We start from the raw sequence: 19906 nt of genomic DNA, 5'->3' as shown, positions 1-19906 counted from the left end.
ATTAGGCTTTTCAATATTTGATGATAGTTAATGTGACTTTCAAGGCATTCTTCACTTTCGGTGCATGTCCGGCATGACTCCTTGCTTCAATGACAGGGGAAAAGAAAAACTGATACTTCACACATTTCCAGCATTGCCCTCTGCTTCATGGCAGAGAGCTATGCTGCCGCTTACCCAACTAATCAAACTTAATATTTCACTTGGAAGCAGCTCCAGCACTGCTCTCTACATTAATGGTGGGGGTGAAAAGGGAATTAGAACATAAGGTTACTAAGAGCCAAGAGAAACAGTTAAGTATGAGAACAAATGTGTGAAGCTTGCTGGGCAGACTGGATGGACCGGTTGGTCTTCTTCTGCCGTCATTTCTATGTTTCTATGTTTCTATGTTTCTATGATCATAGCTATTTAAAGCTGTCAATGTGATATATACTTTTCTCTATAGCTTTTAAATGAAAAGTTAAAAGGTGCTAGCATCTTTTATAGAAATTGCATCATCTGTTGTTTATTGCTTCTACGTAAGGATCTTCTGCTAAATGATGAAATTGTGAAGCCTTACTTTCTGGATAAAATAGATTTACAGCAAATTGGCTAAAGCAGCAGTACCAACTAGACTTTTCAATATACATAAAATTGTCTCTCTAGGGTCTATTTATTCTAACTCATTTGTGCTTTAGTATTGTATGGTAAGAACATAAGAAATTACCATATTGGATCAGACCGAGTGTCCATCAAGCCCTGCATCCTGTTTCCAACAGTGGCCTATTCAGGATGCAAGTACCCAAACATTAAATACATCCCACGCTACTAATGCCAGTGATAGAGGTGGCTATTCTCTAAGCCAGCTTGATTAATAGCAGTTTATGGATTTCTCCTCCAGGAACGAATCCAAACTTTTTTAAAACTCAGCTACACTAACTGCCCTAACCACATCCTCCAGCAACAAATTCCAGAGCTTAATTGTGTGAGTGAAAAATAATTTTCATTGACTTGTTTTAAATGTACCACTTGCTAACTTCATGGAATGCCCCCTAGTCCTTCTATTATCTTAAAAAGTAAATAACCAATTCACATTTACCATTCTAGTCATCTCATGATTTTGTAGACCTCTATCAAATCCCCTCTCAGCCATCTCTTCTCCAAGCTAAACAGCCCTAACCTCTTTAGTCTTTCCTCATAGGAGAGCTGTTCCATCCCCTTTATTATCTTGGTTGCTCTTCTCTGCACCCTCTCCAGTGCACCTATATCTTTTTTGAGATGCGGCGACCACAGTTGCACACTGTACTCTAGGTGAGGTCTCACCATGGAGCGATATAGAAGCATTATGACACTCTCTGTTTTATTCACCATTCCCTTCCTAATAATTCCTAACATTGTTTGCTTTTTTGACTGGCACAGAACGCTGAGCTGACTATTTCAATATATTATCCACCTCGATGCCTAGATCTTTTTCTTGGGTGGTAACTCTCAACATGGAACCTAACATTGTATAATTATATGCATCTCCTTGCACTTGTGAAATGCCTTGATCTGCTTTGTAAGTTTGGTATGTACGGTATATAAATATGAAATTAAATGAAAATGAAATAAATTTCATCTGCCATTTGGATGCCTGGTCTTTCATTCTCACAAGGTCTTCCTGCAATTTACCACAATCTGCATGTGATTTAACTACTCTGAATGATTTTGTGACATCTGCAAATTTGATCACTTCACTCATCGTATCCCTTTCCATAGGGATAGGAGTATGCAGCACAATGTAATTATGCATAGACCCTGAATTAAATTACACAAATAACTCAATTTACTTGTTGTGAATTCGACAAGCTAACAAGTCCTGTACCATTTTAATTGGACTGGTAAACATGTCTTAACGTGTCATCTTTACCAGGGAATTATGAGTCATTGCTATACAGAGAAAAATTAAAACCTAACTCCAGATAGTGGAATAACTGTTAGTGGTGGCATATTACCCTATTGTTACCCCTTCAGAACCTCATGATTCTTTAATAATGTTGAATTTTGGAGAAAGTAAATGGATTGTTTATCGTCTAGAGCTCTGCGTGTGCGAAAGAAGACTGGGGGAGAGAAAATGCCAGTACAGATGATTGGAGACATCCTGGCCGCAGAGCTCTCACACTTGCAGGCGTACATCAGATTTTGCAGTTGTCAGCTCAATGGGGCAGCTTTAGTGCAGCATAAGACAGACGAGGAGCCAGAGTTCAAAGATTTCTTAAAGGTAATATTACTCTTTCCTAAGCCTTTCTCCTATTTACTTCTGCTTTCAGCATCATGTGTGCTTTATAGTTTGAGATTTGTTTTATTAATGTGATTGTATTTGGTAAGATATAGATATATATACACACACACACACACACACTCACTCTTCTTGAAAAACCAAACACACTCCTATCCACAGTAGTTTTCGTTTGGGAAGATTTAAGAATTAAAAGTGATGGGGCGTAACACCGAGCACTGAGACTTTTTTAAACAAAGCTTGTTACTCATAGCGAATATAGATGGCACGAAGCAAGGATTAACTCTTGCATCAGTATCATACGGCAAATTGATGCACAGCTAATGACATTTTCTGAGGTGGTTTTTTTTATATATTCAAGCACTATTTGTTCATAAAATGTGAACAAAGTAAGAAAATAACCTATCTACAGCTGCAAAATGCATAGTTAATAGGTACTCTGAGTGATCTCTTGTATGCTGTAGGAGGACAGGGATAGTGCCCAGTGTGGGAGAAGCAACGACTACAAATCATTTCATTCTGTACAACCAGTGTATTTGGATGTTGGAAAGAAAACGGAGCAGATCACTTTTACACAGAAGAGTTCTTCCCATATGTTGCCTTTTTTTCCCTTAGCATCTAAATAAAGTAGATATAAAAATGATTAAACAATTTGAAAGATTTTATACCACCTACAGCAGTGAATGTTTCTCTCTCTCTCTGGATGCTGTGGACTTGATTTAATTGAGAACAAATCTCTTCCTGCATTTACATGTGAGCAAGCCTTAATTTGATGCTAATTTTTGGTGCTTCATCCCTGTCCATAAGATTTTCTTAGGGGGGAGCATCTCGCTTTAATTGGGACAGAGCACCATTCAGTTTACCTTATGGTCTTTTCACTCCAACCAGCACAAGATGATATCTCACATACCGGAGGAAGTGCCACTTACGGCATCCTCTGACTTGTCGTTTACATATAAATACATGATATCCTTTCAGCAGGCTTATATTATTTCTGAAACAGGAAAGAAAAACCCTGAAAATGAGGGTTGTTGCCATTGAAACAGCGACATTCTCCATTTTCTCCTTGAGACCTGCTTACCTTTAATGTGACTTATCGGAACATCTAATTAACTTTTATCCTAGAGTACCCTGATAATTGTGCCTGTGTATCTCCTCTTTTAAAAATAATAGGGATTTAATTTTTAAAAGATTTCCTATAAGCTTAACATGGGGAAAAAATGTTTTAGAAATCGAGTCTCTTGGCTGCAAATCCTAGAATCCATACCGGGCTGGAGAAGATTGGTTTTGTCCTCACAAAGGCACATTAAATGCTCATGATGGGCATTTGGACTAGCATTGGACACATTGGGGGCCCCAAGCAGAAGTTAATAGTCCCAGCCAGTGCCAGGCACCCTGAAGCTCTGCCTCAGTGACATCGCTCAGTGTTGCCGAGGGGGCCCTTAGTGGAGACAGGACCCACTATTACCATGCTTTCTTCTTTGCCCTTCCCCTGCTCCCCCCCCCCAAAACAAAAATAAACCCCTCAGCCCTGTTCCTCATTTAGTGAGTTTCTAATACAGTCTTTTTTATGTTAGAGTAAGAGTATGCATTTCTTTCCGAGCCAGGACAATAAAAGAACATTTATTAAGTACCACCTGTGGACTATAATAAATAGTTTTGTGTCAGATCTTGTCTTGATATGCTGATATTCGTGTTTCACATGGTTTCAACTGTAGGTGCCTTGACTGACTAAGATCACCTACTTTAGGTTAATATATAGATGTTATATTATGGAGATGTTTCTCTGTTTCTGATTGTGTGCCTAGGAAATAACATGGCTGTATGTTCAACATATATGTTACTATATAGTTATGTGTCATGATATATAGCAGGGATATATGTATCCAAAAACAGGCCCACTGGTTTTCGGAGGAGTTTGGATTATTGCAAAGACATGGAATGGGGTGTGGGTGTTGTATTAAGTATGGGACCTGTAAGAAACAGAGGAAACTGGCAAGGCCTGAAATAGTCTTCCAGCAGAGGTCAGCTCTGGTCCTGTAGCAGAGGCATCTACCCAAAGTGGTAGATGAGCATATGAGGAAGACACCTGAGCAGACTGGATGGGCTAATGGGTTCTTATCTACTCTGTTACTTGCAGGCCGATACAGAAAAACCCGCGGGAGAGTGGGCGAGCACCCAGGCCACTCTCTTGGGCGCGCGATTCAGAAAAACAAAAAATGCAAATGAGGGCCCGCGGTAAAAGGAGGCGCTAGGGACACTAGCGCATTCCTAGCGCCTCCTTTTTGACAGAAGCGGCGGCTGTCAGCGGGTTTGACAGCCGACGCTCAATTTTACCGGCATCGGTTCTCGAACCCGTTGACAGCCACCGGTTCAGAAAACGGACGCCGGCATAATTGAGTGTCTGTCTTCCAACCCGCAGGCCGCGGGCAGATTTTTAATTTTTTTTTATTTTTGGGGCCTCCAACTTAATATCGCTATGATATTAAGTTGGAGGGTGTACAGAAAAGCAGTTTTTTCTGCTTTTCTGTACACTTCCCCGGTGCCGGCCAAAATTAATGCCTGTCTTTGGCAGGAGTTAATTTCTGAGAGCAAAATGTGCGGCTTGGCACAGTATAAGGGGTAAAAATAGCGCGTCGAAAACGCGCAGCCAAACGCGGGCTAACAGTGCGCTCCACCGGAGCACGCTTTACTGTATCGGCCTGTAGGTTAGGTGCACACACCTCTGATCCTTGAGGGCCACAAACAGATCTGATTTCCAGGTAACCAACAATACAATTAACCTGGTATACACGAATATGCCTGTTGAATATTCATTGTAACTGTCCTCAAAACCAGGCTTGTTTGTAGCCCTCAGGGAATGAGATTGTGCACCTCTGGTATTTCAGGAACTGAATTAGACTAACACTATAACATACCCAGATAAGTATTGTACATTCACATCGCCAGAAGGATTTTTTTGTTGTAAGATGGAGGGGCAAGTGAGATTTTTTTATCTTTTTAGTAAAGACTAATCAGGGAGAGTGGAGAGTATGTTTGGCGCTATGCTGGACACTTCAGTTTACTTTTGGATCAGTGATACAATATCTCCTCTGGATTATATCACAGAGACTGGCTTCTGACCCACGATGTAAAGGAATGCCTCTTTCCAGCTTCTTACTGAAACCAATGCAGAGAATAACCCGCTACCCCCTCATCATAAAGAATGTAAGTACCTTGCTAATGCTTGCAGAAGACCTAAAGCAATAAAAAAGTTCATATGTAAATATTCAGAGAGTCAAAAGTCTATTTGGATGATTGGCTGACCGGAACCTCACCGCGGTCCAGGCCAAGTATACCCCAGAAACTCTGTTTTCGGGAATCCTCTGCCCATTCATCTGCTGGATATGATCATTCCTTAATGCGTGCTTCAAAGAGCACAGAAAGCTGGAGCTAGATTTACTCACATTGGTGGGCTGGATAGAAAACCAAGGGAATAAATATTGCCTCCAGTTCATTAGGAGGAAACTGTCCCTGATGAAGACAAGTTAAAAAAAAATAAAAAAAAAATTAAATAATAGTGGTGCAGCAAAAGAAAAGCTAATTTAGACTTTTTGAGCGCCCAAAATACTAAAAGCATTCATATGCAGAGCTAAAACAATATAGTCACATGTTCTCAAGACGTGTTTTCTCCCGATGCTCTGTGTCTCCATCAGGGGTAAAAACCATCTCAAAAACATATTTATCACCAAAATATTTTCACACTGCTTTTTCTGAATTGTGGTGTTTGGATTTACCTCGTTGTATGTAGACCTGAATTTGGACTGGCAGAGCAGTCTCATTTAGAAACTCGAGGCATGATTGAGGTACCTGATGAGATGGATCTGTCTTTAAACCTTACGTTTTATAATCTATTCTAGAGTGATATCAGTAAAAAAAAATAAAATAAAATACAATTTAAAGTTAGAGCTCAGTACTTTGCATTTTTTTAATTTACTGCAATTGATGATTCTACAAGTTAAACAAAAAATGTAATCTGTCATACAGAATTTGAAGAGCATGTGCTGACATATAAAGATCATGTTAGCTATTGTAAGAATCATTTCTGTATGGAGTTTCTTAAAATAGTTGAAGATCAAACTTCTTAATTACACCATTGCTGGAAGCTGCTGTCAACTTTGTCAGGGAGCTTGAATGCTGAAGACTTTGATCTCCAGCAAAGCTTTTGTCTGTGTACCCTGATGACAGAATATAATTTTTTTCTACCCTTTATGCATTCCAGATCCTAGAAAATACCCCCGAGACTCAACCAGACCACAGTAATTTGAAGTTTGCCCTGGACCGTGCAGAGGAGCTGTGCTCTCAGGTCAATGAGGGGGTGCGAGAAAAGGAGAATTCGGACCGCCTGGAATGGATCCAGACACATGTACAGTGTGAAGGACTCACTGAGGTAGCAAACAATGAGTGTGTCTGGAAGGATTAGTCACTGGAGTTTTCTTTATGAAAGGGTACTGAAAGGAATCATTCAGCCAATCCGATTGCTTGACTGGCATATACCCCCTTTTAACACTTGCTGCAGGATGCAATATACCAGAGGTTGGACCAATGCACTGTGGTCTCTTTGAGAGCTTTTCTCAGCCTTGCTTTTTAAAATTTAAAAGAGAAAATGTGTAGAACTCATATGCGTGTGAATTTTACTACAAGCTTTATAATAAGTACAAACATGCTGAAGCTGATGCCTTTTACTGTACGAATGTGACTGCATACACATCTGCCTTACAGGATTACTTCATGGTCCTCTCAGCAGAAGTGATGCTCTTAGATAAGCAACAGCAGTCCCAGTACAGCTTAACTGCTCGCACTGTCCATGCAGTACACATAACACATTAGAACATGCCATACTGGGTCAGACCAAGGGTCCATTAAGCCCAGCATTCTGTTTCCAACAGTGGCCAATCCAGGCTATTAAGTACCTGGTAAGTACCCAAAATCTAAATCTATCCCATGCTAGTAATAGCAGTGGCTATTTTCTAAGTCAACTTGATTAATAGCAGGTAATGGACTTTTCCTCCAAGAACTTATCCAATCCTTTTATAAACCCAGCTACACTAACTGCACTAACCACATCCTCTGGCAACAAATTCCAGAGTTTAATTGTGCGTTGAGTGAAAAAGAACTTTCTTTGATTAGTTTTAAATGTACCCCCTAGTTCTTCTGTTATCCAAAAGACTAAATAACCAATTCACATCTACCCATTCTAGACTTCTCATGATTTTAAACACCTCTATCATATCCCCCATGTTGTCCAGGGCTTGAGGGCCTCTCTGAGCTGCTTCAGGGGAGTAAAGACCTTCCCCCTCCGCTGTCTGTGGTGGGGCAAGGCATTTTTAATTGGAGGGAGCTCAGTTTGAGTGGGGAAGGGGGATCCTTCTCAGGATATGTCAGAGGATCCTGCGCCATTTTCCTCTGAGTTTGTCCTGTTTATGCACAAAGCATATTTGACACAAAATACAGCCGGGTGAATAGGCCAGGCTCAGGGGGTCCAGTGCTCGGCGGCTAGCTAAGAGATCTAGAAGTACTGGGGGTCCGGTTCTGCACAAGGCATCCAGGAGCCTCAAAATGAGGACTGCACTGAGCAGTCTGGATGTACACTCCGATGACTCGGAAGGGGCTCCGCAGATTCCAGCTTTTCCGGATCTATCCGGGGCTGACACTCATCCAACTGCTTCTGATAAAGGTCTGGATGGATCAGATTCAGGTGGAGGGTTGAGCCAGGTGCCGGTGGCAGAGGGGGACCACCCTAAGGTGATGCATTTATTTCGGAAAGAGGAGTTGTGGCCCTTAATTCTGCATGTTCTCAAGGAGCTAGGGATCAAGATACCTCAGGAGGAGTTCGATCAAGAGGGAGTGGACTCTGTCATAGATGGTATGAGGGGTCCAGTGAAATCTTTTCCTTTTCACAAGGTAGTGAAAAAGCTGGGGTCAAGGAGTGGGATACTCCTGAGATGGGCCTGAAAGTAGGTTGGGTGATGGCTAAGTTGTATCCATTGCCGGAGGACACCCTTGAGCTGGTGCTTCCTAAGGTGGACGCATCTGTGTCTGCGGTCACTAAAAAGACCACTAACCCTGTGGCTGGTTCAGCGGCACTGAAGGACATGCAAGACAGGAAGTTAGAAATTCCGCTCAAAAAGATATTTGAGGTGTCTGCACTGAGCATTTGTGCTGCCGTATGCAGTAGCTTCATGCAGAGGGCCAGTTTGCACTAGGTTCAGCAGTTGCAGGCCAAGAGATCGCTGTCTCTATCAGAGGCTAAGCAGGCGGACTGTCTGGCGGCAGCAGCGGCCTATGTAGCAGATGACCTGTATGACATAATCAGAACCTCTTTGAGAATTATGATGTCTACAGTTTCAGCCAAAAGGCTCCTTTGTTAAGGAACTGGTCAGCAGATGTGTGGTCTAAGTCTCAGTTGAGAGCTTTACTGTTCAAGGGAAAGCTCCTATTTGGAGAGGACTTAGAGGAGCTCGTGAAGCATCTCAGGGAGACCAATGGGCATAGGCTGCCAGAAGGCAAGCCCAAAGGTAACAAAGGTTCCTTTGCGGGACAGTCCCGGTTTCGTCCTGGTAGGCTCTCTGTGGGGGCTCAGAGGCAAGGCACGGGGAGGCAGCAATCCTGGAACCAGTCCTTTCAAGGGGGCAGAAAGACAGGCAGAGAAGGACTTGGCCAGGACACTGGTGGAACCAAGTCCACCCAATGAGGTGAGGCCATTCCACTCCTCTCTTCCTCCTATTAGAGGGCATCTGACTCTTTTTTTTTTTTTTTTTTTTTTTTTTTTTTTTTTTACGAGGAGTGGACCAAAATCATGTCAGACTGGTGGGTCCTCAGCGTGATAAGAGACAGTTACTTATTATAGTTCTCTCGCTCACTACGGGACTTGTTCATGGTGTCCCCTTGCGCCTCATCCCCAAAGAGAAGGGTAGTTCAAGAAACTGTGGATTGGTTACAAGCGCTGAGAGCCATGGTTCCAGTTCCGGTGAGGGAACAAAAGACGGGAAGGATTTCCATATATTTCATGGTTCCAAAAAAGGAGGGGGGTCCTTCCGTCCAATTTTGGATTTAAAAAAGGTGAATGTCGCTCTCAAGATTTCTCATTTTTGAATGGAAATGCTGTGTTCGGTGATCGCAGCAGTGCACAAGGGAGAGTTTCTAGCATCTCTAGATTTGAAAGAAGCTTATGTGTGGCTCCTTTTGAACCTTTAAAAAGGGCAATAATAGAACATCTTACTTTTGGGCCGATACAGTAAAAATCGCGGGAGAGCGGGCGAGCGCCCACTCTCCCAGCGCGCGCATAGGACACTCTCCTGTGTGCGCAATACAGTAAATTAATTTATTTAAATTAGGGTCCACGGCAAAAAGAGGCGCTAGGGACACTAGCACATCCCTAGCGCCTCTTTTTGGACAGGAGCGGCGGCTGTCAGCGGGTTTGACAGCCGACGCTCAATTTTGCCGGTGTCGGTTGTCAAACCCGCTGACAGCCACGGGTTCGTAAACCGGATGCCGGCAAAATTGAGCATCCGGTTTCAACCCGTGAGCCCATTTAAAAATTATTTTTTTTAAATTTTTTACTTTTTTTTAACTTTTGGGACCTCCGACTTAATATCGCCATGATATTAAGTCGGAGGGTGCAGAGAAAAGCAGTGCACTTCCCTGGCACTGGCAGAAATTAATGCCTACCTTTTGGATAGGTGCTAATTTCTTAAAGTAAAATGTGCGGCTTGGCTGCACATTTTACTTACTGTATCGCGTGGGAATACCTAATAGGGCTTTCAACCTGCATTTGCATGTTGCGGGCGCTATTAGGTTCAGGGGGGTTGGACGCACCTTTTTTACGTGCTATTATCCCTTACTGAATAATGGGTAAAGCTAGCGCGTCAAAAGCACGTCCAATCGCGGGTTAACAGTGCACTCCGCCGGAGCGCACTGTACTGTATCGGCCTGTTTGAAGATGGTGTTTCTGGTAGCCATTTGTTCCGCCCAAAGAATTTTGGAGCTTCAAGCATTGTCATGCAGAGAACCTTTTGTGAAGATCTCAAATTCTGGGATATCTTTGAGGACAGTGCCCTCCTTTCTCCCAAAGGTTGTGTCAGCATTTCATTTGAACCAGACCATGGAACTTCCGGCCTTTTCAGATTTGGATGCATCGGCTCCGCACATTAAAGACCTACAATGTTTGGATTTGAAGCGAGCCTTGTAGCGTTACCTCAAAGTCACCAATAACGTCAGGGAGTCTGACCATCTCTTTGTGATTCGGAGTGGTCCTAAGAAAGGACAGAAGGCTTCAAAGTCCACAAAGGCAAGGTGGTTGAAAGAGGCAATAAGCTCGGCTTATATCTGTAAGGGGCATCCAGTTCTGGAGGGTTTGAGGGCGCATTCAGTTCAGTCTCGGACAACTTCTTGGGCCAAGTGTCAGCTAGTGTTGCCACAAGAAATTTGTCAGGTGGCAACTTGGAAGCCGTTGCACACTTTCACCAGACATTATCGGCTGGATGTCCAGGCCCAAGTGACCATGGGCTTTGGTGTGTGTTCTTCGAGCGGGACTCTCACAATCCCACCCTAATTAGGGAGGATTGACTACATCCCAGGAGTCTGGACTGATCTGGGTATGAACAGGAAAGGAAAATTGGTTCTTACCTGCTAATTTTCGTTCCTGGAGTACCATGGTTCAGTCCAGAGTCCCGTCCTGTATGGGGGAGAATCTGCCTATATTTCTGACTTGATTCTGTTTTATATAGGGTACAGAGCTGTTTAAGATTTCAAGTTTGTTCTTCTGGTCTGGAGTTTTTTTTTTTTGGTTTTTTTTTTGAGTGCACAGTTTTCTGTTGGGGTTTAACCTTTTTTCCCCTTGCTCGTTTGTGGAAAGTTATTTGAGTTAAGGTTGTGTTAGAGATAATCTTGGCTTGGGTACAGGTCAATACTAAGGAACTGCAAGTGGCACCCCGGGTTATATGCCAGTGCCAGTGAAACGTTCTCTGTCTCCATTTGCTGGAAGGGAGGCATAATTCTAGGAACCTGGACTGATCCGTGGTATTCCAGGAACAAAAATTAGCAGGTAAGAACCAGTTTTCCTTTAGATGTCCCATAGAGCAGTTCTAAATTTAACTGGATATAACTTATATGGCTAAGAGCGATTATGTCACATATATTCAGTGACTTAGCTGTGCCGCTGAATATACCTTGTAACTTAGCCGGATAAGTTATATCCAACTAAGTTACTTAAACTGCCAGCTTTGAATATTGACCTCAGAGACTTTTGGTTTTAATGCATAACAAAAGCTTATTTAAAAATATCTATTTAAGAAATCCTGAGGGTAAATGATAGCTGTGGTGTTTTATCTCTGCTTGGAGCCACGTAATATCACTACTTCGTCATAAAATAGGCATCTGATACCCTTTTAATTGTTTTCTGTAAATATTATGACTAAAGCTTTTTAGTTGCCAATCCTCATTTATATTGCTTATTTGGATAGGGAGGCCTATTTTTCTACAAGATTTGTATATTAATACTTACTAAATATTTTATATTTTATGCACATTAGGTGCTCGCTCTCTTGCCTCCGCTCGCTCGCTCTCTTGCCTCCGCTAACCGTTGCTTATTCCTCCCCTTTCAGCAAGTCATTTTCAACTCGCTCACAAACTGCCTGGGACCTCGGAAGCTGCTGCACAGCGGAAAACTGTTCAAGACCAAGAGCAACAAGGAGCTGTACGGCTTCCTCTTCAACGACTTCCTGCTGCTCACCTACATGGTCAAGCAGTTTGTGTCCTCAGGACCGGAGAAGCTTTTCAGCCCGAAATCCAGTGCTCAGTACCGAATGTACAAATCGGTAAGTGCAGGGCAGAGAATCCTGCGAGGAGAAACAAGTGACAGCCAAGAGGAAGAAGCATGACTTTTTACATGGCCTTACTGTGCAAGCCCCCTCTGCATTTCTGCAGTCGTAGTCATCGATATGAGCTGCGATCTTTCCATTCAAATGGATTTTTTTATTTATCATATTTCCCAAATTTATGACTCAACTACCAAAGTAAACAAAGCGAGGTACAAAATCACATCAAAAGGAAACATACACAATAAAAATAATCAAAACATCAAATAATGAATATGCATTATGCAGGTAATTTTAAAAGGAGTTATGCGTGTAAATGCAACATACTATTGTAGCAATTTTCAAAAGCTATTTGCGTGCATAAAATGCTCTTATATGAGTAAATCCTATGGACAATTCAATGGCCTATATTGTAGCAATTTTCAAAAGGCCACTTACACCAGTAAATGGTTTTTAAAATCACGCCCTGTATGTATAAATCAACAAAGATAAAACCTTTACATCAGGAATCAATTATAATATTTAGTCAGCAATACAATTGGCCCTGATTCTCGCATTTTTTTCCAATTTGATATTTCAGCATTGCTGTTTATCAGCCTAAACTGTTTCCCTGCGTTAGGACAGTTGACCACACCTGCACTGAAAATGGTCAATAGTACTAATCTAGTCATGTGACAGGATTCCAGCTGCTCAGGTTGCATGAAGCGCTCTTATGATTTCATCATGAGGATGTTTTTCTCTCTTCCTTAATTATCATTAATGTTGCACATGGCTCCATGGGCCTTTTTTTTTTGTTCTATGGTGCCTTCTTTTCTCACAGTGAAGCAGAAAAGTGTCTTGCTTCAGCTAACTGAAGTTGGCCTTTCATCTTTGCTTCACTCTGTTGAACTGCCATTGTAGGGTTTGAGATGGCTTCCTTGTTATTTATATTCCCTTAGATTGTTGTTTTGCTTCTCTAAAGGACATAGCACTTTTCATATGACTTATCTGTGAACAAAAATATGTGTAAAACTGAGATTTTTTTGGTTAATATTTTTCCAGCCGATTTTCCTAAATGAGGTGCTAGTGAAACTGCCAATGGACCCATCTAGTGAGGAGCCCGTCTTTCACATCTCCCACATCGACAGAGTCTACACCCTGAGGACAGACAACATCAATGAGAGGTGAGCGGACCTTGGGCTTCATTCTCTAGCCCACTATTGGAGCAGAGACCCCCTGACTTTCTGGGGCCCATGGCATTGCTGTGATGAAAGGTGAACTCTGACCATATAACACCAACTGGCAACCTGTCAGGACAGCTTGCGACTACACACAACCCCTGAAGCAATTCGTTTTAGGTACAACGCTTCAGTCACCTATGACACTTAATATTCGCACCTTTCCACTGTTTTCAAAATCCACTTTGTCACTTGTATGCTAGTCACCAAAACAACATCAGAAATATACTGCAGTATTTTATGGTCTGGGTAAAGTTCTGTTGATGTCTGCATGTCTTTCCTGAAAAATCCCCCAAAACTGTTTTAGATTTCAAGGTATGTCCTTGTTTGTGATCAAATGTTCCTCTTTCCCAGTTCTCTCTCTCGATTTTTCTTGTGCCTCTCAGAATGCCTAGTCAGGCAGATCACAGTATTGCAAGGTCTGGGCACCCAGGTTTCTCCCTCAATGCTGTTAATTGCAGTGTGACTGAGCTAGTCACTAAAGGACAGTTTGACATTTTGGGGCGGATTTTAAGAGCCCTGCTCGCGTAAATCCGCCCGGATTTACGCGAGCAGGGCTTGCGCGCCGGTGCACCTATTTTACATAGGCCTGCCGGCGCGCGCAGAGCCCCGGGACTCGCGTAAGTCCCGGGGTTTTCCGAGGGGGCGTGTCGGGGCGGGGCCGATCGGCGCGGCGTTTTCGGGGCATGTCGGCGGCGTTTCGGGGGCGGGCCTGGGAGCGTGGTTTCGGCCCGGGGCGGTCCGGGGGCGTGGCCGCGCCCTCCGGAACCGCCCTCGGGTTGCGTCTAGGCGCGCGGGGATTTACTTCTCCCTCTGGGAGGCGTAAATCCCCCAACAAAGGTGGGGGGGGTTTAGACAGGGGGGGGTGGGTTAGGTAGAGGAAGGGAGGGGAAGGTGAGGGGAGGGCGTTAGCGAATTCCCTCCGAGGCCGCTCCGATTTCGGAGCGGCCTCGGAGGGAATGGAGGTAGGCTGCGCGGCTCGGCGCGGCTCGGCTACACGAAATCGGTAGCCTTGCGTGCGCCGATCCAGGATTTTAGCAGATACGCACGGCTCCTGCAGTTCTTCTGGCATAAGATTTTGCTTGCATGGAATTTTTATCCTTTCTTATAGTTTCACTAAATGAAATGCTTACACTGGTTCTTAACTTTTGTACATCATATTACACATAGGGGAAATATACCTGTTCAAGAATCTCACTATATTAAACATCCTCATATTTTATTCACATGCATCATTTTTTTATTAATTTTAATTTTTATTGAATTTCATTTAAAAATCCATTTAAACAAAATATATAGATTGCAATATACAGATCATAATTTCCAAAATGTATACACAAAACATTTCATATCTGTAATTACTAAATCCATAATAGGGGGAGAGATAACAACAAATTTTCAACATATTAACAAAGAATCTATAAGAGAGAATCCCTACTTTTATTCGGCCTTATTATTTCCTTCAACATTGGTCTTATCCTGCAAAAACGTCTCCAAATGCATCGGATCATTAAAAGTAAACTTATTTCCTTGATATGTTACAAAAGATGAAGATGGGTACTTTAAGAAAAAGGTAGCCCCCAAAGCTAGTAATCTAGTTTTTAAGGATAAGAAATGCTTTCTCTTCACTTGGGTGACCCTGGAAACATCATGGAACATTTGTATGGGTTGACCGCAAAAGTTCAAATCCTTAAACCTAAAAAAATCTCTAAATACTTTATCTTTCTCAGATTCCAATGATACAAACAATGTTGATCTCTTATTAATTATGTCAATGGATTCCTCCAGAAAGGTGGAGACTCCAATTGTTGAGTCATCCACCTGCCCCTCTAACACCTCTCTATTATCTTTACTCACTTTACTGGAAAAATAAAAGATCTTAGAAATTTGTGGAATATCTTTAACCTCATACTGCATTATTTCTCTAAGATATTTTAAGAACATTTCCTTAGGTGAGAGGAGTCTAGTCTGTGGGAAGTTGACCAATCTCAAGTTTTTATATCGAATCATATTCTCTAAATGTTCCATATTTCTATGGATAGCGAAGCTATCTTTTATATGAATAGTCTCGGTATCCTGTAATGTTTTAACCTTTGTTGTCAATTTTCCCAACTCTTGTTCCACACCTATTATTTTCTTTCCCTGATCTTCAAGTTTCAACTTATTTTCATTTACAATCATTGGTAAAGATAATTTCATTTGGTGGATATTTGCATTTACTGACGAAATCATTTTCCATATATCTACCAACGTTACATTGTCTGGGGGGGTCGTGGGCCACTCTTCTGGCCTCAACAACTCTCCTGACAATGATAATGATAAATTATCTATAGGAGTCGAAGCTCCTAATGCCATATTGGCGTTTCCCAAGCTTACCTCACTATCTTTTGAGGTGCTTGATTTCGCCCTTTCCAAAGATATTGGTAATGATGCCGTCGGTTGAGGTGGAAATACCTGACCATTGCCGGGGCTCAGAGAGGCAGAATAATGCTCCTCTGAATCGTCCCCTGTTGGCGTTTCAACCCGTCTAGTGACATGGTTGTCCATGGGGCCTCTAGTTACTACTGGGGAAACAGGAAAGTTCTTCAATTTTCTCTTCCTCCCCATACACCCAACTGGGGAGCGCCCAATTTAATCAACAAATATAACACCCTCTCCCGTTTCACCAGTAGTATCCCCCAACTTACCGAACTTATCCGGACGAAGCCGGACAAAGCCGGCGCCCCTTTGGAGCGCGCGGCTTAGGAGGCGCGCCGGCGGCGAGGTGCGCCGCAGGGAGCCTGCTCTTATAGGCAGTCGCTTGCCTATGACGTCAGTCCCAGGTTTCTCTCACGCCGAGTCTCCCAGCTGTTCTCAGCGATGTTATCGGGAAAAGCACTCGTGTGGCAGATGGTAAGCTGGTTTGAGCCCTTCTCTCTCCTCTCCTCGGCTCTCCCCAGCATCATTTTTATTATTCAAAAACATTTACAAAATAAAATATGAGGATGTTTAATATAGTGGGATTATTGAATAGGTATATTTCCCCTATGTGTAATATGATGTATTATTGAGTATAGGGGATAGAGTATACTCTCTTAACTTTTGTGCCAGTACTCAGTCTCTCCCCCTGAAATGATTCTGTCTGTACTCGTCTCACAGTAATTTCACCTCCAAATAGAATTGTCCCACTGAATTTCCACAATAAGTCATTATCCAGCCCAAATCTAGCCAGATAAAATAAAGGTTCTTCTAGGGGCCTTCTGGAGTGGCTAACCAATTGACTTTCAGCTGTATCAGCTAAGTTAGCCAGATCACTTTAGGTATGCCTCATAGCAGGCCTAAAGTTATTCAGCCTGATGTAGCAGGATAAGTGTAGGCTTAACCAGCCATATTCAAAAAGGAATATAGCCATTAAGTGGCCATAAAGTGCAACAAAACAAACCCCCGCAGGTCTCATGGCTGGAAGTATAGACCTCCGTCTAATCTGTCACCAATGAGCCCTGCGGGCCCAGACTCCCCACAACCTCCAAACCCAATAGTATTTAAAAATTGAAAGCAGAGGGGTCCAGGGCCAGCCTCACCTCACTCACTCACTCCCCAGTACAGCATAGGTTTTATGGATTAACCCATCCTCTGGCTTCCACCCTCTCAGTACCTTGGGAAAACTCCCTCTCTTCTGCTGGGATCGCAGTGTCCTCTCCCCCTCTCCCCTGCCTTTTGTGCTGCTGTTGACAGCAGTGCTGTCCAGTCTTGCTGTCAGTAGCAACATAAAGTGCCAGTCAGGATCTTTCAGGGAGCGAGCACGGGTATAGGGGAGGCAGGCCCCAGGCCCCAGGCCCCTACCACTTTCAGTTTTTAAATGCTGTCTGAGTAGTTTTGTGGGGTAGAAGTGGCTTGATCCAGCAGGGCCCATGGGTGATTGGGTGTGAGTCTTTGCATCAGTCTATAAGGCCTGTGGGACTTTTTATCATTTTTTGGTGCACTCTTTGGCCTTTTTGAATATAACCAGTTAAGTCTAAAGTTATCTGGTCATGTGAGGCTAGATATCTTTAGGACTGGGCTCTGAGAGAGGCCTATGTTATCCAGCTAACTTAGCCAGTTACAAATGAAAATCAGCTAAGCACCAGATTCGTTAAGGTTTTTTCTCCCATTTTGTGTCTTTAGGAAAAATCCTTAGTGAATCAGGTATGTAGACGAATAACTGGATGCCCCAGAAAGCCTTTTTTTTTTTTTTTTTTTTTTTTTAATAAATCTGGCTAAAATCTAACCAGATAAGTGCTCGAACTTGAGTTATCTGGCTTAAATGCCTTTGAGTTTAGGATAAATTCCTATGACCTTTTGATGGTGCTGAATGGTCCTATGAGTATGAAGTGTCAACATGATTGACAAGGCAACAATTGCAACATTAAGGGAGGGAAATCCTCCCCCATCGGAAACAAAATTGGCCAGAAAATTATTGGAGCCAAAGGTCAACTAGCCTGTTCCCTCAAGCTTGTTAGCATGTGGATGAGGCATCATAAGACTGTATTACCCTGCTTAACATATGCACCAGCCATCAGTTTGAATGCATGCTCGTGCTGGTTTCTGTTGCCAGTATTCACCATCCTCTCAGAATCGTGATTCTGATTAATATTTCCCCGATCTTTTCCATTTTCCCTTCCAAATGTTCATGTTTGGCACTCTTTTGCCTCCCCCCCCTTACTGTAGGGCAGAAGTAGTTACCAAGCGTATCTTGCCAGCAGCAGTAATTAGTTCTGTTCCTGTACAGAAGTGTGAAATATCTGGTGGTATGGGTGCTGTGCTACAACCAGGCAAACTTTTCTTATCGTACTGAGAGCATAAACCATGATTAAAAAGATGTGGTCTGATGAACCGTGCAGCATAGTGCTAGATCCACTAACCCGCTGACCTTTTGTAGGACTGCCTGGGTCCAGAAGATTAAGGCCGCATCAGAACTCTTCATTGAAACAGAAAAGAGGAAAAGAGAAGCAGCTTATCAAGGTACTGTCCGTACAATTTACGATTTTTACACGGTAAGAAAGTGCAGATCTGCTGGTTTTGTGCAAAGTCCAGGTCTTGCAGCCCGGAGATCTGGATGTAGTAACGTGATTATCTTTCAGTGCTGCAAACCCCTCCACACTGCATTCTCTTATTCTAACAAATTCTAAGATTACGTCAGTGGCAGTTATTGCTTGGCAAGCACCGGACTTGAATATTCTATTACATTTATATTGTTCTTAATGTTGGACTTTGCAAGGCAAGCTGATAATGTGCAATAGTAAAGTAGTAGTGGATATTACTAGATAATTATCCTTAAGTTCTGTTCCCACTGGTAATATCTCGCTTGCTTTCAAAGAGTTTGTGGATCTCACCCATTTAGATGGCCAATGCTTGACTTTGGAACTGCAGACTTCACCTCTCTAAATAGAAAATTGAGTTTTTGTCTTGTTAAACCTTTAAATCTAGTCAAATCTGTCCAACAGCATACACCATCAAACACAGTAGCTTTTTGCCATTGATAATAACATGAGTCCACACACACAGATCAGGAAAGAACTGGCTTTGCATTATGTATGTATGTATTTTCCTTTTGTTTATTATTTATTTGTTTGTTCATTTTTTTAGAATTTGACTTTCGGTTACTAATGAGACGCTGCTCCCCATCCTCTGTGTAATTGCAGCGTAAAATGGGAAGTGCAGAAGGGATCAGAGAGGGTGGAAATATAGAGAGATGTTAAAAAAAAAAAATGTGCAGAGAAACTTTCTCACAAATATGAACTCATTTTCAAAAGGACATGCTTTCTCAGCTTTGCACTGTACTTGTTTTAACATTTGTAATTAATCTGAACTGCAGCTCTTGTGTGGAGAAGTTGGGTGCAAATATAGTAAAACTTTGTTAACTTAAAGATCTTATGCACTGGTGTCACTGCATTTATCTTTGTCAGACTGGTTCTCCTGGCTGATATCCCATTAACCACAAAATTCCCAAGTCCTATGGGCAGAAATAAAGGGGGCGCCAACACCATCCTTGGCTCACCCCTAGAATCTGCTTTCTGCGTTCAGTACCCAATCTGCAAAACATCTGTCTAAAATCCCATGCCAATTTCATAAATTTCAGATTCATGCTGACCTCCTTCCTGTGTGCCGCTGCACTTGCCAAGCAAGACTACAACATCCATCTGCCAAACTCTATGGCATTCAACCCTTGCCATCTCTTTGCCACATTCAATTCCCTCCTCAAACTTCCTTCACCCACACACACACTCTGTCCACACTATGACTGACTATTTCCGGGACAAGGTTCACAAAATTAGTCCTTAGTTCGCAACTAGGTCAACTCTACCTCCCTTTCCCCTACTTCTTTCCTCTACTCTTTCCCTGGCTTCCACCACTTTCTCCTTCTTTTCTGCAGTCACAATGGTGGAAACTGCCCATCTTCTTTCCTCCTCCAAATTCACAGTTTGTCCCTCTGACCCCATTCCCACCCCGTTCCTCCACTCTATCTCTACTGCAGTCATCCCTTCCATCTGTCATATCCTCAGTCTCTCACTTTCCACTGCTACTGTTCATGCTGCCTTCAAACATACTGTGATCATAGC

The 19906-nt window shown here is 42.6% G+C and overlaps 1 protein-coding gene across 3 annotated transcripts in view; it reads left to right on the top strand.

The window, feature by feature from the left end:
• The window catches only part of ITSN2 (intersectin 2), a 337690-nt gene that overhangs the window by 305976 nt on the left and 11808 nt on the right, over positions 1-19906 (top strand). For all 3 annotated transcript variants that reach the window (XM_029596037.1, XM_029596039.1, XM_029596038.1), the window contains 6 exons: positions 2053-2236; positions 5363-5461; positions 6516-6683; positions 11899-12111; positions 13153-13274; positions 18226-18308. In XM_029596037.1, the coding sequence (XP_029451897.1) occupies positions 2053-2236; positions 5363-5461; positions 6516-6683; positions 11899-12111; positions 13153-13274; positions 18226-18308 (869 nt within the window). The remainder of the gene's footprint in view (positions 1-2052; positions 2237-5362; positions 5462-6515; positions 6684-11898; positions 12112-13152; positions 13275-18225; positions 18309-19906) is intronic.

This window comes from Rhinatrema bivittatum, chromosome 3, assembly GCF_901001135.1.
Source record: "Rhinatrema bivittatum chromosome 3, aRhiBiv1.1, whole genome shotgun sequence".
NCBI lineage: Eukaryota > Metazoa > Chordata > Amphibia > Gymnophiona > Rhinatrematidae > Rhinatrema > Rhinatrema bivittatum.
This window is presented reverse-complemented; position numbering and strand designations above follow the sequence as displayed.